The sequence below is a fragment of the Chlorocebus sabaeus genome, chromosome 11, assembly GCF_047675955.1.
Source record: "Chlorocebus sabaeus isolate Y175 chromosome 11, mChlSab1.0.hap1, whole genome shotgun sequence".
NCBI lineage: Eukaryota > Metazoa > Chordata > Mammalia > Primates > Cercopithecidae > Chlorocebus > Chlorocebus sabaeus.
The window spans coordinates 65,416,051-65,444,021 of NC_132914.1; the positions used below are offsets into that span (position 1 = coordinate 65,416,051).

Below are 27,971 nucleotides of genomic sequence, written 5' to 3' on the forward strand. Positions count from 1 at the left end.
GAAACACAATTTATTTAATTAAAATCAAAATTTGTTAAGCACTAAGTTCACACTGGGCATAATTAATAATTTTCAAACCCTTAAATAGACATTCGTATACATAACATCTATTTAAGTCTTAATAACATTATATTGCATTCCAGAAATCTGTCATTCCCCTTCACCTCCCACATCACCCACCCCCCGACACACATAAATATTACATGAGTTAATTCAGGTTATATACTTTAAATTAAGTTGACACAATGTACTTGTGAATAACAAAACATGTTCAGAATGGAAACATTATTTGAAAACACAGAAAATGTGCAAATTAGTGACAACTTATCTCCAAAACTTTATTACACTAAATCCTTCTTGTCTATTCTGAACCACCTAACATGCTGTCAGTATTATGTTAAAAAGTTTTTAAAAGAAGCAGACTGTTATAAGCATATTTCTAGCAGTTCTCATTGTATTTCAAAATAACTATAAAATCAATGTACTTGGCTGTGGTTTACTGACTGCTTTCCAAGAATTTTTTAATCCAGGAAAGAAGAATATCCAGTTCACTGATGGCTTTGTAGATTCCTTTGTTTCCAATCTGCAGATAAAGTACAGATATAAGAGAAGAAATTTTTCATATTTTGAAAAACAAAGTGTTTTAATATAAGGATTTAGAATTCTTACCCTATAAAATATTCTTTTCATCCTGGTAATGGATTTCATCTCTCTAGCTGATGAAGCACAGGAAATCTAAGAAATCAACAGTAAGTACAGATAATATTGTTGAAGAGGCATTAATGATACTGTTTCATTCATTCAACAAATATTCATAGAGCAGGTATGATGTGCTGAGCAATAGATATGCACTGGCAAAATAAATAATGCATGATCTTTTCCCTCACAGAGCTTAAAGTTTCATGGGAATGCAGATGATAAATAAAACAAAAAATAAAAATTTACAAATTACAATTAAAGCTATGTTAGCAACTCTCAAAGCCCTATGATAGGGATTTATAGGAACCACCTACCTTCAATTGGGTGGTCAAGGAGGGCTCCTTGGAAAAATAACATTTGTATTAGCCCATTTTCACACTGCTGTAAATAACCACCTGAGACTGGGTAATTTAGAAAGAAAAGAAGTTTAATTGACTCACAGTTCTGCATGGCTAGGGAGGCCTCAGGAAACTTACAATCACGGCAGAAGATGAAGGGAAACCAAAGTACATCTTACATGGCGGCAGGAGAGTGAGCAAAGGGGGAAGTGCCACACTTTTAAACCATCAGATCTCGTGAGAATTCATTTACTGCCATGAGAACAGCACAAGGGAAACTTCCCCCATGATCCAATCGCCTCCCATCAGGTCCCTCCCTCCACATGTGAGGATCACAATTTGAGATGAGATTTGGGTGGGGACACAGAGCCAAACCATATCAACGTTTAAGTTGAGATATCAGAAATGGGAAGGCACAGGCTATATGAGAAACTGAGGAAAGGAGAGAGGAAGTTGGGGAGGAGACACAAGAGAGTAACTCAGGCAGAGGAAAATATACTCCTCTGAGGCAAGAGAGCTCAGTGCCTTCCAAAAACTGAAAGAAAGCAAGCAAGCATGGCTGGAGCAATTAAGCAAGAGAAATGTGGGAAGCATGAAAGACGTGAGAATGACAAGAAAAAAAATTTACCTTTTAAAAAATCACTCTGCCTGTCATGTACAAAGCACAGAACAATGTTCGGTGTAGACTACAAGGGGAAGGCACCCAGGACATTAATGTTAGTTTCTAAATTAGGAGAAGCAGCAGGCTAGTATCTTGAGCAGCTGGCTTGTAGCCTGGCTGGCCAGGGGAAACTACCAGTCCGCTTTGTACAAGTGAATTCTCAAACTCTGTCTGAGCACAGGAATCACCTGGGCGTCAAACAGAAGCAAGTTAATATCCTACTCTATTCTCTCACAAATTTCTATAGGACTATTAAAAGAAAAGAAAGGAAACATGAAAATGCCTAATTTATCTACTTAGTTTTTACTCGTAAAACTTTTAGTACTGGAATAGACCAAGGAGATTGAATAGGCCGATTGTTTGCACTTTGCAGGAAGGGAGGCCAAGGCCCAGGTAGTTAAGTCACTCACCTAACATCCCACAGGAAGTCCTATGCTAGTGACAAAATAGTGTCACTATCTAACAGTTAAAGATAAGAGTTAAAACTCATGAAATGGAAGTGGCTAAATGATAACATTTAGTCTCTAAATGTCCTCCTGACAAAAGAATGTCATATCAATAAAGATAACACTTTGTTCAAATGCTTGAAATGAAAATGGCTAAATGAGAACATCTGTTAAAATGAATGAAATATGGCCAAGGTCAACCAACAAGTCTCTTCAGGGGTGTTAATGTTGGCAATGGTTTTATGGCTCTGCCCAAATGGGGATGCTACCTTCAGGTCAGACCCTGGTAGGAGGCAAGAGACTCTTCCTGTGAATGGGGCTTTCATGATTAGGAACAGCAGAGTGCTGTGATCGAGGGGCTGCAGACAGACACAGACTGCTCAGCTTAAGGCACAGTTTGCAGGATTCATGAACACAGGGTTAGACCTCACTGTGATAGGAGCCCTGACTTCAGAATGTGTATTTACATTCTGAAGTACACTAGGTGTACTAAATACACTAGGTGTGTTTCATGTTACATTTGCACTGAACTGTACAACATGGGATTCTTTCTCTGGGATGAGTGGAATGTTCTAATCTGTCATTAGTGTGTCTGTGAATGCTCAATAAAACTTCATCCTAATATTTAACGCATAGAATCCTTTTTAAAAGTAGTTCCTCGTGTTTCTAAAATCCTCATGTTTCTAAAATCATATGTTAGGATTCAAAGATTTGACACTGAAGGTGAGAGACCAAAGAACCAACCACATTCTGGACACTACAGAAGTTAAATAAAACTAAGGCATTCCTGTCAACTGTGTGTTCTGCCCAGGGAACTTGGATGTGCAACGCATCCCACAGCAGGTGGGAACTGCCAGAGAAATTTCGTCCCTCACTCACACCAAAGGCACATGCTACTCTACGAAGAGTAATGAGAGTCAAAAAGGAGGAAAACACTGTTCAACTAAAAGAGAAAAAAACTAACAGTGCCAGGGTTGCCACTATAACTACTCTGGTTGAAGGGATACTTCCTGGTGCCTTGAGCACTGTTTACTATGAGTGACCCCTAGTAAAGATCTGACCTACGGAGTTCCCATTTTCTTTATACTGTTGTAAATGTGTCCACAGGTCCAGTAGGATAGCAGATTTTACTGCGGTAATTCCGATTGCTTTGCTTGGAAAGAGGAATTTATTAAAAGAATGATTTCCTTTTCTTTATATTTTTGAGTCTAGTTGCAGTGACTGAAATTAGAATGTGTGATAAAAGGGTTAGCAGTTTTATCATAAGAATGGCTGAACGATTTGACAAACTCAGCAGAAGCTGACATGATCTAGACCAGAGGCAATTTATTGGTAGGGCTAGAATAACTAGAAATCAGCTCAAAGAAAAATGTGAGATAATCATGTCATAGGAAATATTCATTCTTTATTATTAAGTCAACATATTTATCACATACTTACTATAGGCTAAGCATACAGCAATGCCTCTGCCACATAGCACTGATTTACAGTTGACAATGAATGATTTACCGTTGAACAATGCAGGGCAACATTAGGTGCACTGACCCCCCCAGTGAAGTTAAAAACCTGCATATAACATTAGACTCCCTTCAAATTAAACTACTAATAGCCTACAGTTGACCGGAAGCCTTATTGATAACATTAATCAATTAACACATATTTTGTGAGAAAGATCATAGATAGATAGATAGATACTGTATTTTTATAATGAAATAAGCTGGAGAAAAGACAATGTAACTAAGAAAATCACAAGGAAGAGGAAATATATTTACTATTCACTAAGTGGAAGTGGACCATCATAAATGTCTTCATCCTTGCCATCTTCATGTTGAGCAAACTAAGGAGGAGGAGGAAGAGGAGGGATTGGTCTTTCTATCGCAGGGATGGCAGAAGTAAAAGAGGTGGAGGAAGTGGAAGGGGAGGCAGGAGAGGCAGGCACACTTGGTGTAACTTTAAATAAATACATAGTAATTTCTGTCTGACTTTTTTCATTTCTCTAAAAATCTTTCTATACAGTACTAACCCTTCTTCCACCATTTGCTTTAGTTTCAGTCCTTGTGTCATAGAAAGTTCATGCCATAAAAGAGGTTAAAACCACTCACAGATAATCAGAACCGTTCTGCCAATTTTCTATGCCAGTTTGTTTTCTGTCATTGTTTCTTTTATGTCTTCTTCCTCATCATCTGGCACTGGTTCAGAAACACTCATCTCCATCAAGTCATCTTCTGCTAATTCCTATGGTGCAGTGTCTACTAGCTCTTGAATTTCTCCAAGATCCTTCCTTATCTTGATATCTTCAACCCGCCCCCACCCCGCCATCTTTTTGCCATATCCACAATCTATTTTGTGATTTCTTTGATTAGTTCTGTTGTAAATTCTATGAAGTTATGTACAACATCTGAACACACTTTTCTCCAGCAGGAATTAATTGTTTCAGGCTTGATGAGTTTCATGGTTTTTTCTATACCAATGATAGCATCTTCAGTAGTGTAATCTAAACTTTGATGATGTTCCCTCCATTGGTGTTCTCTTCCATAATGTTGACAATCCTTTTTGTAGAATACCACATGTAATGAGCCTAAAAGGTCCTTATGACCCCTTGATCTAGAGGCTGAATTAGAGATGTTGTATATGGGGGCAAGTAGATTACTTCAGTGCCTTCTGTGTTGAATTCATGGGGTTCTGGGGGGCCAGGAGCATTGCCCAATATCAAAAAAAAAAAAAAAAAAAAAAAACTTTAAAAGGCAGTTACTTACTGGCAAGGTACTTCCTGACTTCAGGGACAAAGCACCAATGGAACCAATCCATAAAAAAATGTTCTCATTGTCTGGGCCTTTGTGCTGTACAATGGAAAGACTGGCAGCTGGTGTTTATCTCTTCCCTTCAAGGCTCAGAGGTTAGCAGCTTTATAAATAAGGGCAGTCCTGATCATAAACCTGACTGCATTTGCACAAAACAGTAAAGTTAGCCTATTCCTTCCTGCCTCAAAATCCTGGTGCTCACTTCTTTACTGATAAATGACTGTAGCATTGTTTTCCAGAATAGGACACTTTCATCTAACATTAAAAACCTGTTCAGGCAGATATCCTTCCTTCCCAGTGATTGTTTTAATGGCATCTGGGAACTTGTCTGCTGCCTCTTGGTTGGTAGAAACTGCTTTTCTTGTTATCTTAACAGTTTTTTAAGCCAAATGTCTTTCTAAATTTTCAAACCATCCTTTGCGGGCATTAAATTCTACAGCTGTAGATCCTTCCTCTTTCTGTTGCTTTAAATTGTCATATAATGACTTGACTTTTTCTTGAATCGTGTCAGAGTCTATAGTCACGCCTTTCTTTTAGCAGTCCTACACCCACATGAAAACTGCATTTTCAATAGGAGATTTTTTAAAAGGTATTTCTGGAAAAGTGCAAGGTTTTCACACCTGCTGGTGTAGCTGTAGTGGCGGATTCAGAAATTTCCTTTTCTTTTTTCACAATAGTCCTTATCCTGGATTTGTCAGGCAACCTCAGCTGCAGACCTCACTCTGTGGTACATATCAAGCAATTCAACTTTTTCTTGTAATGTCATGACTTTTCTCTACTTCTTGGGAGCACTTCCAGCATCACCAGTGGCACTTTGTGTGGAATCCATGGTATTATTCAAGATTTATGATATTGCACAAAACACAGTGAAAAATACACAAGAGACCACTTTTTACTGCAATGGGCAATTTACTGTAGCGACAAACTGCTCACATGAAGATAATTAACATCACACAACATTTTAAGTGGATATTCACAACACTTGAGCTCACTACAATAGCAACAGGAGGTGGCTACAGAATTATAGTAGTACAGCGTTACCACAAGTAATTTCTGCAGCTAATTATCTTCATGTGAGCAGTTTGTCTCTACAGTGCAAATTTACATGTAATTTGCACACATTGGTTGGTAGAAGCAGTTTCTACCAACCAAAAGGCAGCAGACAAGTTCCCAGTTGCCAGATGCTTTAATATTGTATCTTTACCTTTGTTTACAAACCAAATGCCTCCATGTATGATCTGTAAGTGTTTGTGTGTATAGCTTTTGATACATTTTAACTATAATAGATTTGTGGATACTTCATGGTAGCAAATGATAAAATAGACTAGTAACTACATATATTTTATGCATTAATATGTTTTTCTTAATTTTTTCCATATTCTAGGCGAGACGGTTCATCTGCAAGTTTGTCAAATTGTTATAAATCTCCAAAGAACTGTCTAATGTATTTATTGAAAAAAAATAACCACATGTAAGTTGACCTATGCAGTTCAAACCTATTTATTGGGAAAAAAACAAAACAACAACAACAACAAAAAAAAACACATATAAGTTGACCTATGCAGTTCAAACCTATATTTAATGTATAAAATTACCCTGCATGAAAATCACCCCAGGGTACACTTGATGCCTCACAATCTACCAAGAGACAGGGTGATGCACAATGACAATTCTATGCGACAAATAGATGTGATTAAAACAAAAACATGACTGCTCCAGGAGACAGAGGAGAGGCAACCCCTGAAGTCTTCCAGAAGAAAAAAAGTGACTTGTGTCTTGAAAGATAAGTGGAAAAAGCAGGAAGAAGAGATGAGTAGGCAGGGAAGCAAGGTGTTCAAAGGCTGGAGAGTGCAGAGACAATTTAAACACCCTTCAGGTCTCAGCTGAAAACCCCAGACTAAATCCAAGTTATGGCCCCCAACCTCCACCTCTGCTGCAGCACATCCTCCTATGTGCTCTCTTTGCAGGACCAAGCACAACTTGAGACTAGTCAAGATGGGCAGAAGCATTTTCTTTCTTTCTTTTTTTTTTCTTGAGACGTAGTTTCGCTCTTGTTGCCCAGGCTAGAAGTGCTATGGCACAATCTCGGCTCACTGCAACCTTGGGTTCAAGCAGTACTCCTGCCTCAGCCTCCCAAGTAGCTCAGATTACAGGCACCCACCACCACGCCTGGCTAATTTTGTGTTTTAGTAAAGATGGAGTTTCACCATGTTGGCCAGGCTGGTCTTGAACTCCTCACCTCAAGTGATCCACCCGCTTCTGCCTCCCAAAGTGCTGGGATTACAGGTGTGAGCCACCACACTCAGCCAGCATTTTCAGTGAGCTCTATGAGGACAGAAATATTGTCTGTCAATTTCTGTTGAGTCCCCTGTATCTGGAATAATGCTCAGCAAATACTAAATAATAAACGTTTGCTGAATAAATCAATCAACAAATAAAATGCAAGCATCAACTTACTGCCTCAGGGTCCACAAGCCCACTTGTTTCTTAAAAATTTGAAGCGTGGCCTAGACATTAGTGAGCCTTATAACTTTGTCTAAAACAATCAGATAAGCAAGCGATACAATCCTTAGTTTGTTTTTCCAATTTCCTTATATGTTCAAAAAAATCATACAAATTCGTATTGCACATGATGGCTAAAGCAAAAATGGAAAACCTCCACCGATTGTTGGGGTAACCAGACCCAACTCCAGGTCGTGGGGGCAACAAAGTCCGGCGGAGTCAAAGGAATGAGAAAAGACAGTTTGAGAGAGAAAGTGGGTCCAGGTGACCAACACGAGTATGGAGGCTGTGAAGGCCCTGAGCTCTGGAATCCCAGACTATTTATTGGTGATCAAACAAAGAAACAGGTGGTGAGAATGTGGGGTTGAAAGGGAGCGTTGCATTAAACATATGATTTACAGCTGTGACGGTTTAGCATATGCTCTGCTACTTGAGATAATGGAGAGCAGGTTCTTTTAACTCAAGATACAATTGATCCTGGGAGAGAAAGGAGCAAGGAGCCAGCAAGTCTAGACACATTCCAGTGGCCACGAGGGGTTTTAATGCCCTGAGCCCTGGATTCTAGCCAAGCCACAACGGGTTTTATGCCATGGGCTTAGATTATGGTGCCACAGGGTAGCCTTCCACTCTTTTGCACAGAGCTTGGTGTTCCAAAGGCCATGAGGGGTTTTAGACTGTGGACCCCGGACAAGTTCCAAGACTCTTTTACATTATGTCAGACATGCAAGCCCCTGCCTCAGCTTCTCCCAACACTCAGCTTTTCCCCCAACACTAATAATTTGAGGAAAGGAGATGGTGGGTTATGAGTGGACAGCCACATATGTCACAGTTCCTCAGAGAATTAACTGCCCAGTCTGCATTCTCACAGAGAATGGCCTCAAATCCTCTCTTCACAAAAAGGATTTTATTATATTATGCTCTATCATATTATAAATATACAGTCAGAGGGTAAGTGAAAAATCATACGTAAGACCTTCATTTTTATAGACCTCAATATACAACTTCAGACTGGATCATAACCACCCTTCTTGTTGCTTTTTGTTTGTTTTTTAGTTGACCTTAATGGCTAAGATGGTTTCTACTCTGACCACAGCCTTGGTTTCTTGAAAGTTTTTCTTCTCCAAAATACAAATGATAGATAAGAGTGATAGATAAGAGATTAGACTAAAGACTAAACTTAATTTTATTGTTTTACTGCAGACTCTTAAGCAAATCTTATTCACTGACTTTTTGCACAGTTGTTCACATGGGGTCCTACAAATATTATCTGAATTGCTTTTAAAGCCATACTTGAGAAAATTATGCCAGTGTAGTGTTTTAAAAATAGACTAAATAAACAAACATCGGTTTGGCAAAAAAAAAAAAAAAAAAAAAAAAAAGCACAAGCACTAGGACACCAACACAAAACTACTGACACCAGAAAGGTTTATAGGAAACTTTGAAAGAAAATAACAAAATTAGCATAATTTGAAGAAAGCATGATTATATTTACAAGCAAGTTTTCATGAAAGGAGAAAAGAGTGACTGAACTATTAGCCAAGTGTCTCTCTGTGAAACCAAATGCATAATCAGACATTTAATTTTAATAAAAAGACAAATATCCAACAACTCAGTAGATATTGAACAAAAAAGTTTACAAAACATCATTATCCAATTTCTGTATTCTCTGTAACTACAAAGATCATCTGATGTAGATAAGCTGGCTTACCTAGAATAATCTTAAACCCATGTAAGACATTTCTTCATGTTGCAACCATAGAAAATAATTAGAAAGAGTTTTTTAATACTTTAAATACAAATAGATACCATAGTAGAAAAACATCAGTGTAGGCTTTTACATTTTTCAGTGTTATTATCATTCATCAGAATTAGTTCACACAATTTAGCATGTGCATTAAATTCCTAACTCAGCAATAGAGCTGCACCCCATAGTTTTTTATTGAGACATAATAGATATAAATATTTTCAGGGTACATGTGACATTCTGATGCATTCATATAATGTATTATGATTAAATCAGGGTAACTTCCTCCCATTGTATTTTTGAGCCCATTAATCAACCTTTCTTCATCTTGCCACACCCCTACCTCTCCCAGGCTCTGCTTACACTCAATCTATTCACTGTCTTCATGAGATCCACTTTATTAGCTCCCACAAATGGGTGAGAACAGGAAATAGTTGTCTTTCTATGCCTGGCTTACTTCACTTAACATAAAAACCTCTGTTCCATCCATGTTGCTGCAAATGACGGAATCTCATTTCTTTCATTATACCACATTTTCTTTATCCATTCATCCACTGATGAGCACTTAGATTGATTCCATATGTTGGCTACTGTGGAGACTGCTGAATAAACATTTGAGTGCAGGTTATCTCTTCAAGAAATTGCTTTCCTCTCTTTAGGATATATATCCAGTAGTGGGATTGCTGGATCACATGGTAGTTACACCTTCAGTTTTTTGAGGAGCTTCCATTCTGTTTTCCGTAGTGGCTGTACTAGTTTACATTCCCACCAACAGTGTGCCAGGGTTCCCCTTTCTCTACCTCCTTCCCAGCATCACTACTGCCTTTTAAGTTAAAGGCATTCTAACTGGGGTGAGATGGTATCTCATTGTGGTTTTGATTTGCATTTCTCTGATTAGTGATATTGAGTATTTTGATATGCCTGTTGGCCATTTGTATGTCTATTCAGATCTTTTTCCCATTTTTAAATCAGATTATTTCCTTTTTGCTATTGAGTTCTCTGAGTTCCTCATATATTCTGATTAGTCCCTTGTCAGATGGATAGTTGCAAATAATTTTTCCCATTCTGTAGGTTGCCTTCTCACTTTGTCAATTGTTTCCTTTGCTGTGCAGAAGATTTTTAGCTTCACATAATCCCATTTGTCTATTTTTTTTCTTTGGTTGTCTGTGCTTTTGCGGACTTAACTCAAAAAAAATCTCTGCCCGGACCAACATGAAGTGTTTCCCCAAGTTTTCTTCCAATAGTTTCATAGTGTTAGGTCTTATATTGGGTTCCAATCCATTTTGATTTGATTTTTCTATATTGTGAGAGACAGGAGTCTAGTTTGATTTTTCTGCATATGGTTATCCAGTTTCCCCAGCATCATTTATTGAAGAGACTGTTCTTTCCCCCAATGTATATTCTTGGCATCTTTGTCAAAATATGAGTTGGCTATAAATGTATGGATTTATTTCTGGGTTCACTATTCTTTTCTATTGGTCTTTTTTTTGTTTTTAATGTCAGTACCATGCTCTTCTGCTTACTATAGCTTTACAGTATGTTTTGAAGTCAGGTAGTGTGATGCTTCCAGCTTTGTTCTTTTTGCTCAGTATTTCTTTGGCTTTGGTGGGGGGGAGTCATTTGTGGTTTTGTGGTTCCATGTAAATTTTAGCATGTTTTTCTATTTCTGTGAAGAATGCTAGAAGTATCTTGATAGAAATTGCATTTAATCTGTAGATAGTTTTGGGTAGTATTGATATTTTAACAGTATTTTTCTTTCAATGAAGGAGCATGGAATATCCATGTTTTGTGTGTGTGTCCTCTTCAAATTCATTGTTTTATACACAATTTCATCAGTGTTTTATAGTTTTTCTTATAGAGATCCTTCACTTCCTTGGTTAAATTTATTCCTAGGTATCTTATATTTTTGTAGCTAATGTAAATGGGATTGCTTTTTTATTTTTTTATATTGTTCACTGTTTGCATGCATAAATGCTATTGATTTTTGTAACTTGATTTTGTATCCTGAAACTTTACTGAATTTTTTTTATCAGTTCTAACAGTTTTGGTGGAGTCTTTAGGATATTTTGAATATAAGATCACGTCATCTATGAAAAAGGATAATTTAACTTCTTCCTTTTCAAACTGAATGCCTTTTATTTCCTTCTCCTGACTATTTGTTGTGGCTAGGACTTCCAGTGTTATGTTGAATAAAAGTGGTGAAAGTGGTCAAACTTGTCCTGTTCCAGATCATAGAGGAAAGGCTTTCAATTTTTCTCCATTCAGTATGATGTTAGCTCATCACATATGGCCTTTATTGTTTTGAGGTTGTGCCTTCTGTATCTAGTCTGTTAAGGGTTTTTATCATAAAGGGATGTAAATGTAATTGAATGCCTTTTCAATATCTATTGAAATGATCATATGGTTTTGTTCTTGGTTCTGTCCATGTGTCACATTTATTGATTTGCACATGTTGAGCCATCCTTGCATCCCTGGGATGCATCCCACCTGACCTGGTTAATGATCTTTTAAATGTGTTGTTGAATTTGGTTTCCTAATATTTTTGTGAGGATTTTTGTGTTTGTTTTCATTAGAAACATTGGCCTGTAGTTTTCTCTTTTTTGTTGTGTCCTTATCTGATTTGTATCAAGGTGCAACTGGCCTCACAGAATGAGTTTGGAAATATGCTCTTCTCTTAAATATTTTAAGGGTTTGAGTAGAATTGGAATTAAATGTTTGGTAGAACTCAACACTGAATCCATTCGGCCCTGGGCTTTTCTTTAATAGAAGACTTTTGTTACAGCTTCAATCTTGTTACTCATTACTGGTTTGTTCAGGTTTTCTTTCTTCATGGTTTAATCTTGACAGGTTGCATGTGTCTGGTAATTTATCCATTTCTTCTAGGTTTTCCAATTTTTTAACATATAATTGCTCTAATATTCTGTAATAGTTATTTGTATTTCTGTGGCATCAGTTGTTATGTCTCTTTTTTCATCTCTGATTTTATTTTGTGTTTTCTCTTCTTTTCTTAGCTAAGTGTCCGCTGTTTATCTTTTCAAAAAAAAACAACTTTTTTTTTTTTTTATTGCACTTTCCTATTGTTTTTGTAGGCTCAATTTCATTTGTTTCAGCTCTGACATTTATTAGTTATTTCCTTCTACTAAATTTGGTTTGTTCTTACTTTCCCAGTTCCTTGAGATACATTATTAGGTTGTTTATTCGAAGTCTTTCTACTTTTTTGAGGTAGGCATTTACTGCTATAAACTTCCCTCTTAGGACTGCTTTTGCTATATCCCATAGATTTTGGCATATTGTGTTTCCACTTTTATTTAAGACATTTTTAAATTTCCATCTTAATTTATTTACTAACCCATTGATTGTTCAGGAGCATATTGTTTAATTTCCATGTGTGTTTGTAGTTTCCAAGATTCCTCCTGTTGTTTATTTCTAGTTTTATTCCACTGTGGTCAAAAAATATGCTTGATATAATTATGACTTTTTGAATGTGCTGACACTTGTTTGACAGCCTAAAATATGGTCTTTCTAGATAATGTTCCATGTGCTGATGAAAAGCATGTGTATTCTGTAGCAGTTGGGTGAATTATTCTGTGAATGTCACATAGGCCCATTTGGTCTAACATGTAGTTTAACTTCAATGTTTCTTAATTCATTTTCTGCCTAAATGATCTGTCCATTACTAAGCGTGGAATGTTGAAGTCCTCTGCTATTATTGTATTGCAGTCTAGCTCTCCTTTTAGATCTATTAATGCTTGCTTTATATACTGGGGTGCTGTTAGGTTGCATGCATAGATATTTATAATTGTTATATCCTCTAGCTGAATTGACCTCTTTATCACTATATAGTGACTTTCTTTGCCTCTTTTTAGAGACTTTGGCTTGTAGTCTATCTGCTAAAAGGATAGCTAGTCCTGCTCATTTTTGGTTTCTATTTGCTTGGAATATTTTTTATCCGCTCCTTAATTTTCAGTCTATGTGAACCTTTATAGGTGAAGCAAGTTTCCTGTAGGCGGTATATTGTTTGGTCTTGTTTCTTTATCCATTCAGCCACTCTGTCATTTAATTAGAAAATTTAGTCCACTTACATTCAATGTTATCATTTATAGGTAAAAACTTACTACTGACATTTTGTTACTTGTTTTCTGGTTGTTGTTGTTTTGTTTTGTTTTGTTTTTAACTCTTCTCTTCTGTCTTCTTCTGTGGTTATTTTCTTTGGCAGTATGTTTTATTTCGTTGCTTTTAATTTTTGGTGCATTTATTATAGTTTTTGCTTTGTGGTTACCAGGAGGCTTAAAAAAACCTCTTATAAATATAACAGATTATTTCAAACAGATGACAACTTAACTTTGATCAAAATAAAAAGGGACTAGAACAAACAAAGGAAAAACTTTTAAAAGCTACACTTTAACTACATCCCCAACACACACACATTTTGGCTTTGTGTTGAGGCAGGTGTAGGTATTCTACCAAGGAACTCAAGATGTTGGGGAAGCTGACTGTCCACCTCAATCCCAGGTTTTCCAATGTAGTAATGGTGAGTTGGGAGAAAATTTCCCCTATGCTTGGTGCCTGGCAAATGGGGGAAAGGCATGGTGGATGTAAAATTCCAATTCTGTTACTATCTGCCCAAAATGTTTTCACTTCTCTGAGACCTCAGGAACTGTCTTATCCTCATATATTACCGTTCTGGGATATTGTTGATGATAATCACAGTGCTGTGTATTTGGTTTTGGTTTTCAGGAGGCAGAAGAAGGGACAGTGAAGCCAGCTTGCTTTTTCTCTGTCATTTTCCATGCCTCACAATTTTGACTGAGAAATTATATATCATTAACCAAGAAATGAATTTGTCAGCAAAACAATTCAATAACATAATTAGAAAACACCTTTACCAAAATTAAAACCAATTACTCATAATTTATCTTTTTTTTTTCTTTTTTTTTTGAGACAGAATCTCTCTCTGTTGCTGAGGCTGGAGAGCAGTGGTGCAATCTTGACGTACTGCAATCTCAGCCTCCTGGGTTAAAGCAATTCTTATGCCTCAGTCTCCTGAGTAGCTGGGATTATAGGCATATACCACCACATCTAGGTAATTCTTTTATTTTTATTTTTATTTTTATTTTTAGTAGAGACAGGGTTTCACTACGTTGGCCAAGCTGGTATCAAACTTCTGGCCTCAAGTGATCTGCCCACCTCGGCCTCCCAAAGTGCTGGGATTACAGGCATGAGTCACCATGCCCAGACTATTTATCTTTAAATTAAACTACTACTGACCAGGCATGGTGGCTCACGCCTGTAATCCCAGCACTTTGGGAGGCCAAGGTGGACAGATCACAAGGTCAGAAGATCGAGACCATCCTGGCCAACATGGTGAAACTCCATCTCTACTAAAATACAAAAAATTAGCCAGGCGTGGTGACCTACGCCTGCAGTCCCAACCACGCAGGAGGCTGAGGCAGAATCGCTTGAACCCAGGAGGTGGAGGTTGCAGTGAGCCGAGATTGCGCCACTGCTCTCTAGCCCTGATAACAGAGCAAGACTCCATCTCAGAAAATAAATAAATAAGCTACTACTATAAATTATACAAATTATAAAATATAATACTAATATTAAGCACTAAAATGTATTTGATTACTTAAGAGAACCACTCCTTTGTAAATTGTTGAGAAAATGTAATTGGACAAAAATTAATGTTCTGTGCATGAAAAGCAATAAGGGAAGCACTAACAATTTTGCAGAACTACTACATGCTAGGTACTTAATTCTCCCAATAACCTTAAGATGAGGCTACTATTATTGAAGACATAGGTGTTTTTTTTTTTTTTTTTTTTTTTTTTTTTTTTTGAGACGGAGTCTCGCTCTGTCACCCAGGCTGGAGTGCAGTGGCGCGATCCCGGCTCACTGCAAGCTCCGCCTCCCAGGTTCACGCCATTCTCCTGCCTCAGCCTCCCAAGTAGCTGGGACTACAGGCGCCCGCCACCTCGCCCGACTAGTTTTTTTGTATTTTTTAGTAGAGACGGGGTTTCACCGTGTTAGCCAGGATGGTCTCGATCTCCTGACCTCATGATCCGCCCGTCTCGGCCTCCCAAAGTGCTGGGATTACAGGCTTGAGCCACCGCGCCCGGCCGAAGACATAGGTTTTAGACTTTGCAGTTGATGAAAGAATAAGACAAGATTGGTCTCACTCTTGTTTTATCAGTTCAACCAACTGCAATTTTTACAATTTTAAATTGTAAAATTTAAAATTGAATGAATGATGAATAATTGGTAATATTTTACATGTTGATAAGCTAGTTGCAATTGATGATACAAGTTACTTATTAAACAGCCTACAAAAAATGAAAACACAATATTCTGTTTGCCAATTCTTGCCAGACTTTAAAATTAATGACATGCAACCAACATGAAGAAATGTGTCTCTCTAAATACCAATTACTGTTCAGGCTCTCAAAATGTTAATTAAAGTAGATGATGAAATCTTAAAAACTAACAGAAATTATTTTCATTTCCATTTTGATCACTAGCAATTAGGTAAATTATTTTATGAATCCAATGAGGTGACTGCTAAATTTTCTTTCAAGTCTGAGAGTATTTGAGTTCTATAAGACTCTCTAAAATGTCTTCTTACATATACAATTTTCCAAATATTATGACTAGAAAAGAGTATAAACATAAAGAAGTTTACATTATACATAACTTATTTTTTAAACAATTATACCATCTGAATTACCCAAATCAAACTAATTGGAAAATATATTTTATTAGGTGCTGCAAAATGCTTAGAATGTTATCAGAAACAATGAGAGGATGTCCAAATACAGTGGTACTGGGAATTCCAGTTCTTGGAGTCTATCATGATAATTTGCCATGGTGTTTTATCTTAAGAGTGGCTCAAGAAAACAGACTTGCAAGGAAGCCCAAAAGGCAGGCACCTTAGAGAAATCAGATTAAGTTTCACAAAAATAAGAAATAATTTCAGTTCATGAGTTAATAATGAAACAGAGAAAATGACAACAAAATTAATAATTCATTGGTCATTATAGGAGAAAATCAGAAAACCAACCCCTTAGATTGAAAGCTAGTAAATAAAGAAGATAATTAAGTATTTACCCTGGCTTTCTTATGTGGCAAGTTCCTCCGAACATCCAAATAGGAGTAGATTCTATTTATTGAATTATCCCAGCTTATGAGTAAAGAAGATAAAATAGAATTTAAAATTACTATTTTGTAGTGTCTTATGAATTGACGGATCTAGACAATAATTGTTGGTGGCTGTTATCATCATAAAAATAAAGATAATATATCATGTGCCCCAATGAAAGTAGACAATGCTACCTATAAAGTGTTCTAGCTAAAACATCAAGCTAAATCTGATCAAGTCTTTCTGTATAATTGTTAATTTATGGTAAGTAAAGAGGAGAATATATTAAATGACACTATGAAAATGCAGTCATGAAATACAGACTATGAGAAACTCTGTAAGACAAACAGCCGAACGTCCTGAACAAATAAATTTCAACAAGGGGGAAGAAGAGAAGGAAAAGAAAAAAAAGAAAGCAAAATCATAGGAAATACAGTAGAGTTTACAGAAATGTGTTGCTTCAATGAGGGGCAAAATTAGCACTAGACTAAACAGTACTTTGGTCCTGCCTAACAAAGTTTAAAAAACAAGATCTGAAAAGATAAAACTGTTTGCAAGTAATTTAGCTGTGCCCCAGAAGAAAACTCAAGAATATGTACAGGAATATAAAAATGTCTAGGATCCAACAGGGTAAAATTCATAATATTTGACATTTTATCAAAATTACCAGCCATGCGAAGATGCTGTAAAATATGACCCATAATGGAGGACAAATCAGTCAATTGAAACCAGCCCAGAGTGGACACAAATGTTACAATTAATCGATAAGGATATTTTAAAAGTTGCTATAACTCTATTCCATATGTTCTAGAAGTTAGAGAAAGACTGATCATGTTAAATAGAGCAATGGAAAATACTAAAAAGACTCAATTCAAACTTCTAGAGATAAAAACTACAAAGTATGAGGTGAAAAATATTCTGAATGGGACTAACAGATAGGCACTACAAAAGAAATGATCAGTGATCTTGAAGATGTAGCAATAGAAACTATTCACAATGAAACACAGAAAAACACTGGGAAAAAACAACCCACAGAATCAGTGAGTTGTGGCACAACTACAAATGGGCTAATATATGTGTAATTAGCATTCCAAGAGGAGAAGAGATAGAAGGAGATACAGAAAAAAATTTTTGAATAAATAATAGCTGAACAATTTCAAATTTGATGAAAACAATATACTCACAAACACAAGATTTCCAATAAACTCCAAGCACAAGAAACATGAAGAAAACTGCACCAATTCACATCATAATCAAATTGCTTAAAACAAGTAATAATGAGAAAAATAAAAAGCACAAATATGTTATGAGTAAAAGGATGGAAAAAGACATAGCACACTAACATTAATCAAAAGAAAACTGGAGTGATTCCATCAGCATCAAAAAAGAAGTGGGTTTCGGGACAAAGAATATTATTGGGGACAATAAGGGTAATTTTCTAATGATAAATGTGTCATTTCATCAAGAGAATATAACAATCATAAACATTTGTGTACCTAATAACAGAACTTCAAAATACAAGAAGTAAAATCTGATAGAACTTCAAGAAGAAACAGAAGTTCACAATTAATGCCGGAGATACCAATGATTGATAAAATAAGTAGAAAAAAGTTAATGAAGAGAGAGAAAAAGTAAAAAGCTGTCACAACTAAATCTAATTGAAATGTATAAAATACTCAGCCCAACAATGGCAGAGTACATATTCTTTTCAAATATACATAGAATATTTACCAAAATAGACCAAATTCTGGGTTATGAAACATGGATCAGCAAATATAAAGGGATTCAAGTCATACAAAGTATGGTCTCTGGCCAAAATAATATCAAATTGGAAATCAAAATTAGAAAAGTATCTAGAAAAATTCCCACATATAGAAACTAAGTAACACTCTTCGAAGTAACCCATATATAAAAGAAAAAATCAAAAGGGAAATTAGCAAGTAATTTAAAGCAAATAAACATGAAAGCACAACATAGCAAGGATTGTGAAATGTAACTAAAGAAGTACTTAGAGGGAAATTTATAGGTCTGAACTCCTATAATAAAAAGTTAGAAAATCACAAATTAATAATCTCAGCTTCCACCTAAAGAAAAAAAAATTTCAAGTTAATGACCCAAGTTTCTATCTTAAGAAACTGGAAAGAGCAGACTAAATATAAATTTAATAGAAGAAAATGAATAATAATGTTCAGAATAAAAATCATGGAAATAAAAAACAGAAAAGTAATAAAGAAAAATCAATGAAACTAAAAACTGGTTATTTGAGAAATCAATAAAATTGATAAATTTTTAGCCAGACCCATAAGAAAGAAAAAATAAAGACAAAAATTACCAATATCAGGAATAAGGGAAGTGACATCATCCTATACTATGCAGATATTAAAAGCATATTAAGGAAATATCATGAAAAATTATCTGGCTATAAATTTTGCAAATTTGATGAGATGAACAAAATCATTGAAAGACAGAAACTACCAAGGTTCATTCAGGAAGAAATAGATAATCTGAATAAATAACCTTGCATCTACTAAAAAATAGAATATGTAGTTTAAAATCTTCCCACAAAGAAAACTCTAAGCAAAAATGGCTTCACTGCTAAATCTTGCCAAACATTTAAGAAAAAAAGAAAATGTCTATACTGACACTTTCCGAAAATTGAAAAGGTGAACACTTTTCCACTTTATGAGGCCAGGATTATGCTAGTATCAAAGTGACATAGATATTACAAGAAAACTGTAGACTAACATCTCACATACATAGATGCAAAATTTTTAAACAAAGTTTTAGCAAATTAAATCTAGTGATATATGAAAGAAATAATACATTATTGCCAAGTAGAGTGCATCCCAGAAAGGCAAGGTTGGTTTAACTTTGAAAATCAATGTAATTCATAGTTTCAATTATCCAAAAACCACAATCCTGTCAATAGATGTGTTAAAAAGGCAGTGACCTAAATGTGATATTTAAAATTAGGAAACTTCCGAATAAAAACAAGTAAAATTTCTTCATGACCTTTGTGTTAAACAAAGATTTCTTCAATATGGCACCAAAACATGGTCCATTAAAGAAAAAACTATTATACGGTACTTCATAAAATGTAAAATCTCTTCAAAAGACACTAAGATAATGAGAAGGTGTCACAGATATCTGATAAAATATTTACCAATTATATCTCTTATAAAGGACTTGTATCAAGAATATATTGTAAAACACACTCACATACTCAAAACTCTATAATAAGAAATGAATCAATCCAATTTTAAAAAGGAGGGCACACAATTTGAACAGGCATTTTATCAAAGAAGCTATTGTGTAGTAAATAATCAAAAGATGCTCAACATCATTAATTATTGTGGAAATGCAGATTGAAAACACAGTGCCATAACACTACTCTTCAACTAGACTGGCTAACATTTTAAACACTGATCTTATCAAGTGAGAGCAAAAAAAAAAAAATGGGCACTTTGAACTCTCATACGTTACTGCTAGAAACATAGAATGATAAAAACCACTGTGGGAAACAGTTGGCAGTTTCTTACAAAGTTAAACATATACCTAATCTATGATCAGAACTTTCCACTCCTAGGTATTTATCCAAGAGAAATGAAAATATTTCTCCAGAGACTTATGCATGAATATTCATAGCAGCTAGGAGAGGAGGAAGCAAATGCCCATCAATAGGTGAATAAAGAAATTGTGGCGTATCGTTACAATGGGAGGCTACTTGACAACTAAACAGAAACACATGATGGATACTTGCAAAAATACCAATGAATCTCAAAATAATTATGGGTGACTAGCTAGGTGAAAGAAGCCAGATCAAAGAAAAAAAAGAGTATAGCACATATAATAATACAATTTACATTAAAGTGATAGGATATGTTTATTATCTTAGTTGTGGTGTTGGTTTCACAAGTGTGTACATATGTTAAAGCCTTCAAATTTTACACTTTAAATATGCTCAGTTAATTGTACATCAATTAGAAGACTGGACATAGTGGCTCACGCCTGTAATCCCAGCACTTTGAGAGACCAAGGCAGATGTATCACTTGAGGTCAGGAGTTCAAGACCAACCTCGCCAACATAGTAAAACCCCATCTCTACTAAAAATACAAAAATTAACCAGGTGTGGTGGTACCCGCCTATAGTCCCAGCTACTCGTAAGGCTGAGGCACGAGAACTGTTTGAACCCGGGAGGTGGAGGTCACAGTGAGCCAAGGTGGTGCCACTGCACTCCAGCCTGGGTGACAGAGTGAGACTCTGTCTCAAAAAAAAAAAAATATATATATATATATATATGTCAATTATGCCTCAATATATCTATAGATACATCAATACACTCTAAACATACACAAAATATATACAAAGAGCTACATGCTACTGTTGTAATTACACTTTTGCATGGGACTCCTCAAACTTTTAGCAGGTCTATTAACCCTCCTGCAAGCTTTCTACTGTGTTCTCAGTGAATGGCACCAGCACGCACACAGCCAGTCCCCAGGTAGAAATCTTGGACTCATCTTGGGCTCTCCTCTCTCCCTCAGGCTCTCCTCACTCTTGCCTATGACATTGGTGTGCCACCACTTCAGCACATTATTGCAAGTCTCATCTCACGGTTTCCTCTGTCTTGAGCCTCACCTCTACCTACATCCCTATACAATCACCAGAGTTCTTTCTCAAACATTGTGTATTTGATCATGCCGTGCCTTTCAAGGGCTTTCCATTATCCTCAGGATAAAATCCAAACTCCTTAGCCAGTCTCACCAGACCCTCCTTTACCTGACCCTACTAATATCCCCTGGCTAAAATCTGACCAAGCTACCTTCTCTTAATGGTCCACAAGCCTCTTTACATCCATACTGAATTACTTACAGCTTCCTGAATATGGCGTGTTGTTTTATACCACCAAACCTTTAATCAGGCCTCTTCCTATGCCATTCCCCTGGAAATTAAGCTCCTTTAATAACACTCTTTCGAGTTTCACCCCACATGTACCTGCAGCAGATAGAATTAACTACTTCTTCCTTTGGGCTTCCACAGTGACTTCTTCAGACAGAAAACTGTAAGCACTCATACATTTTGCATTTTATGATTCATTGAATTTTTTGTTTACTTCCCCCGTCCAAAAAGAGTTTGGAGAGCCTGGACCAAATCGCACTTGCCTTTTTGACCCCAGCACCTAGCACGATGGCCATGAAATATAGAATTAGGTCAAACTGCTGTAAAACAGTTTGCCAAGGGTCAATTCACTACCTGTGATGGTTAATATTGAGTGTCAACCTGATTGGATTAAAATGATGCAAAGCATTGTTTCTGGGTGTGTCTGTGAGGGTGTTGCCAAAGGAGATTAACATTTGAGTCAGTGGACTGGGAAAGGCAGACTCACTCTTAATCTGGGTGGGCACCCTCTAATCAGCTGCCAGCGCGGCCAGAATAAAAGCAGGCAGAAGGATGTGAAAAGACTAGACTGGGTTAGCCTACCAGCCTACATCATTCTCCCATGCTGGATGCTTTCTGCCCTCGAACATCAGACTCCAAGTTCTTCAGCTTTGGGACTTGGACTGGCTTCCTTGCTCCTCAGCTTGCAGACGTCCAATTGTGAGACCCCACCTTGTGATCGTGTGAGTCAATACTCCTTAATAAACTCCCTTTATATATATATCTACCCCATTAGTTCTGTCCTTCTAGAGAACCCTGACTAATACGCTACCCAACCAGTTTACAAAATGTACTTGTTTCTTTTAACCCATTAGTTTTAGTTATTTCCATTTTTATTTTGTCTTTATAATACCATTATAGGGTAAGTTCAGTTTTCCTCTGTCTGAATTCCCTTCTTATTCATGAGAAGAATATATTTATAAGAAGAAATCATTCGTTGACAAGTTATAAGCAGGGGCATCCTGTACCATTGCGCAAGGCATGCCTTGCACATGAATACCCCGCTTAAGAGTGCTGTATTCACTGTACCTTGCTCCTGCAAGGCTATATCCCTTTTTCTCCTTTGTGCAAAGGTACTCTATAAGCTAAGAGTGGCCCTGGTCATAAATAATATATTATTAAAGAATTGTTAAATATTTATGGCAGGACTGCTAGCTGTAGGCCAAAATTTATTTTCTCTTCTCCCAAACCATAAGCTAAACTACATTTCCCATGATTCCTTACAGTTACTTGTGGCCATGTGATGAGTTCTTGCAATGGAATGTGAGCAGAGTGAATGTGTGATTTGGGGAACAAGACCTCTAAGAAGCTGACACGTCTTCTTACTAGTCTCATCCCTCTTCCACTGACCGAATGCAGAAGGCTTAGGAGATGACACAGGCTGCAATGCGGAACGAGTCTGGACCTTGATTCATAATGTGGAGAAATGTGTCACCATCTAAAAAACCCAGACTTTTAAGTAGGTGAGAAATAAAGTTTTAAAATATAAATCCAACAAAATTGGGGGAGTACTTCTTACAGTTAGCAGTTAGCCTCCCTCTAACACCAAAATTGGTACATATATTCAAATGTGTTCTGGACTATGGATAATTTTGTTTGTTTGTTTGTTTTTTAAGACAGAGTCTTGCTCTGTCATCCAGGTTGGAGTGCAGTGGTACAATTTTGGCTCACTGCAACCTCCACCTCCTGGGTTCAAGAGACTCTCCCATCTCAGCCTCCCGAGTAGCTGGGACTGCAGGCATGCGCAACTGCGCCTGGCTAATTTTTGTATTTTTTGTTGAGATGGGGTTTTGCCATGTTGATCAGGTTGGTCTCGAACTCCTGACCTCAGGTGATCCACCCATCTCGGCCTCCCAAAGTGCTGGGATTATAGGCGTAAGCTACCATACCCGGCCAAATTCTTATATATTCTCCCCTGTATTACAAATATATTAATGTTAAATGTAGTCATAAGAATTCTGCACTCTCAAAAACATTCCGATCTTACGATTCTTATGTCCTCAAGTCTCCCCTCTCCCTGCTACTTGATCTTTATTTCCAAAAGTAGGAATTAGGAACAGAGATAAACACAACAGTCGTTAACACGAAAGCTTCTTTCTCATGAAGACAAAACAAAGCCAGTCAACTAAAACTAAATAAATAAAAGAAAATACTAATTCAACAACTTGGTCATTGACAAATTCATCATTTGGCAATTGTTCTGGAGCAGGCACATGGACTGTTTTTTTAAGTATATTAAAGGAAAGGAGGAATGAGGTGGGAGGAAAAAGAAAGGAATGAAGGAAGGAAAAGGAAGGAAAGCACGTTGTCTCAGCCATTTGATGAATATCCATCAAGTGCAAACCCATACCCTCAGAATGTGACAATTACTTATTTCATTACCTTTATCAAATGGTAATGAGTGACACAATGTTGCCTATGAACAGGAATAAAAAAGAATAAATGGAAAGGAGGTGGATAGGACCAGTTGCTCACCATGAGCATTTCATTTTTATATCTGAATTTTGAATTATCTAAAACCTAGAAATGTTCAATAGTGGGCTGGTGATATGAATGTCAAAAGAGTTGTACTGTTATCCGTAGCGAGTAATCATAAAGTTCCATGTAAATGAACTGCAAGTGAAATAGACATTGATCATCTCTAGCTGACATGTGATCCAGTATCTAGTTCCGGGTTATACCAGAGTTCATCTTTAAGTTTTTCTTTCTGGTGATACAAAACAACACCCGCCAAGGATAACTCAAATATAATCCAGGTTATATTCCAAGGTAATGAGATTTGGTAATATAGTACATAAGTATTCCATCATTGGAATTGCAATATTTCCCCAACCCAAATACTCCTATTAACCCTACCAGGGAAGGCTACTGTAATTTTTAAAGGAATAATTTAGTACTTTGCTCTTGATATGTGAAAATTTTCACCTAATTCAGCATGTAATCAACAAATCAACAAGAGTCATATCCTATTTGGTAAAATATCATTATCTGAAAAAAGTTACCATCACAAATTAAAATGTCCTTGCAACTTTAGCAGAGTGTGCATCTTTTAATAACTCTGGTATCCATTAAAAATTGTCAACAGAAATAAAACATGTACACAGATAAGAGCATTTAAAAATCGCATGCACAAGCTAACAATGTATAAAGAGCTGTAGTAATCCTTACTATTACCTTTAATGTATTAAGATACAAAATACATAATTATTGGATTCTTCAAATGATTTAAAGCAATTGATATCATATGTTTTGCTTTTTTAATATTATTTCCAAGGTTTGGTGGGTAGGGGGAACTTTCAGAAGAACACAAACCAATGTTTTATCATTGGCATAATTTCAAATATTAAGTGCACACATTAAGCAAGTAGGCTGTGTGCTAAAATTCTGTGTAAATCAGCTGTTCAGAACACAGACAGCATTTAACTCTGGAGCAGCACTACCAACGCATCTTTCACTGTTCAATCAACCCCTCAAAATCCTATTTAGCCTGTAGCATCATACGAACCTAAGCATTACCCCAGAGTACCACGTCCAGGAAACAGAATGGGCCATTTCCTCTTGTCTCCTAATCGTGGAGGAAGCCTTGGATCAGTTTTAAAACATGTCAAGGTTCTGCAGAAAGCTTTCTAAAGCTCGGAGCCTGCAGAACCGAAGGCCCCCTTTCACAGGCCCCCCTTTCAAGAAGGGACTTGACCACTTGTGACTTGACCACTACTGCTCTGAATCCCCTGAGCTTTGTTTTACTTATTTTCCCCACAACAACCTCAATAGTACGGACGGCAGGGGAAATACAGCAAGTATAATTAGTTTCAATAGGTTGACCATTTATACACTGATTACATTTAGTGTCCATTTTTATTAAGAAAATATCATATTTAAATTAATGTTGTTTACTTCATGTTTTATAACTTCTGTCTGCTAAACCCTCTCCCAACCACTAATTCAGAACTTCATCCAGTAGATGCTCAGTTGATTTGTATTAAACAGACAGATACCAGCTTCTGTTGCCAGAAATATAAAATTATGTTTGGCTGAAAGATGAGACTCCAGGCCAGTTACCTTTTTCCCTAAATCAATGTCTGCAGAGTCTTTCTAATGCTCAGGCCAATCCTGCCGCTTTATGTTTCACAGGGGAGCTTGCTTTACCCCAGGGCATAAACTTCACAGCTTGTAAGACGAATTAACTGATGCTGACCCTGATGGGCTTGAGGTGGGAGGAGGGAAGAAAGCAAGCTCGGAGTTACATGTAGCCTGGCGAGATTGATGAGATGATGTGTTTGTATTTGGCCACAGGAGGGAGCCACACCCTTTGGTAAGCAGCAACACCCAGCCAGAGCGACGCCACACTGTCCCACCTACTTTAGGAAAAACTTCCCCGGAAACAAACCAAGAAAAACCAGAGCTCCTGGACATATCTAGGTTTCCTAAGCTTTTCATCTGCAGTATTGTTCGTTTTAGGTTATAACTGTCGCTATGTGTTCTCTAGCTATTTGGGGCCAACAAAACCAGCTAAGTAGTGAAAACCTGAGGTGGATTTAGGGGTTCTGGGGAACCAGACACTCTGTACTGTATCAGGCAAGGATTTGACAAAGCAATTTAAATTTAAGAGACTATGTATAGTTACATATGTACTTTCTTCATAAGGTAATCTTACAGGTTAAGCACAGAACAAAATTTCAGGCAAGGGAACTGGCCCAGAGAATTCTTCCTGTTTTGCAAAGAGGTATCAGTTTGTAATTTTTTTGTCATTGTTGTAATTTTAATAAAATATGAGAGTTTATGAAAAACCATGCAATCCAAACCTGAGTAAGGATATAACAAACACAAACTAGTCAAAGAAATAGAGAACTTAAATTCGTTGCTTTTCGTTCGTTTGCTTGTTTTTTAACCTAGCTGATCAACTCACACTCATAAAATGCCTCATGTACTCTGGGCGAAATTTGGGTTACTGAGCACTTTAGTTGACCACAAGAAAAAGACATCTTAACTCTTAAAAAATAAACACCCCCCTCTAATGGCCCAGTGTTTAAGTCTCAGTGACCATGATGCCCAGGACAGAGAGCTCCTTTCCAACTGGCTTCCCAAGGATTGCAATAAGGCGCCCCACTGCACCTTTGTACCATCTGCAAGCTACAACTGCAGGAGGCTGGAGAAACCATACTTGGACCCCAACTAAGGGCACAGAAAAGCTTCAATATTCCCCACAGAGGCAACTCAACTAACATTACACAGATTCTGGCTCAGTGTTTTTGTTTTGTTTTGTTTTCTGCACTGGTCTTTATTGCTGTGGAAGTTTTCATAGAAATGTGATCACGTTTACCTTCTTATTTAATTCTCCACTGCTTGCTATGACAGTGACCATACTGAGGCATCGAATAATTTAGGTACCAAAGAAGGCGTGTCTATCCCTTTTTAAGTTTTTACTGAGATTATACCTTAAAGGGGCCACAACTATTTTTTAAAGAAGAAAATAAAAAGGGCATCAGAAAGTTCTCTTTATTATGGGAAAGAAGAAAGGAGAGAGAGAGAAAGAAAAGGAAGGAAAGAAGGAAACAGAGAGGGAGGGAGGGAGGGGGGAGGAAGACAAAGGGGAGGGGAAGGGAGGGAGAGAGGAAGGAAGAAAGGAAGAAAGGAGGGAAGGAGGGAAGGAAGGAAGGGAGGGAGGAAAAGAGAGACTTAGAGTAGTGTTTGGCACAAAGTTGGTACTCAAGAAATATTAAATGGATGAATGAATTACTTGGGAATCACATAATGAGAGAATGATTTTAAAGTATTTATTTGAAAACCATTTCGTGTTACTTTAGCTCTCTTCAGTGTGTTTTATCAGCCATTCTTTAAGAACTAATAAATAACAGCATACTGAGTAATGTACAGTTATTTGATGCTATTTCCCTGGTGATGGCCTCTCCATTTGGACTACAAGCCAACAATTACAAAGCTCGTTCTACTCACCCTTTGGTGTGTAGACAGATTCTTACATGCTGACTTCTAAATAGATTTCTAGGATCAAATGCACAGTATTTGTTGTGTGTACTTACACAGTGGCTCAGTTTCTGCCTAAGGCTATGAAAGTCCTCCACAAAGCGGATTTTCTTGCAACCTTGGAATTGCAATTGACCAAAAACATCTTCCATGAAGAAGGACAGAAGCTGTTCTTGAAATCGGCAATTTTTCTAAAAATAAGATACGAGAAATTGCGTATGGTAAATTATGAATCTTTTTTTAATGTCCCCCGATCATTACTTAATTACTCTCCAAAAAAAATTTAAATGCAGGGGGAAATAAACATCAAATAAGTGGAAATGTAAAAAAGACTTTCTGACTTACCATAAATTGCTTTTTTGTTTTCATTTTTAGTAGTCGTATATTTTTTATGCGGTCTTCCTACAATAAAACGAAGAGAAATAAGTTGTATCCAAGATTGCAAATGTCCTTGAGGTCATCATTTTAAGCAGAGCCTAATACTTACTGGAATCGTTGCTTTGAGCCATGCTGCTTTGATATAGAGAGCGTCAACAGCTTGGGACAGTGTTCCCCTTGGGTAACAAGTTTTGGTGAAGGAAGATTGCCTGTGTTTGGCAATAGCAAGAGACAGAGTGACTGACAGCAACCAACACCTCAAAATGCAATTCGCCAGCATTTCCCTTCACCCCACTCGGTGTGTGTCACTCACAGCAGCCCAAGAGATACTAGTGCTGGTTAGATG

At 36.9% G+C, this 27,971-nt stretch overlaps 1 protein-coding gene across 1 annotated transcript; it reads right to left on the bottom strand.

Moving 5' to 3' along the window:
- On the bottom strand, positions 1-27,957 carry IL26 (interleukin 26). The gene is made up of 5 exons (XM_008003947.3): positions 27,735-27,957; positions 27,593-27,649; positions 27,304-27,438; positions 670-735; positions 1-583 (listed from the first exon to the last, which is right to left on the bottom strand). The coding sequence occupies exons 1-5, from the start codon at positions 27,903-27,905 to the stop codon at positions 497-499; spliced, it is 516 nt and encodes a 171-aa protein (XP_008002138.3). The 5' UTR covers positions 27,906-27,957; the 3' UTR covers positions 1-496.
- Positions 27,958-27,971: the final 14 nt, after the last annotated feature.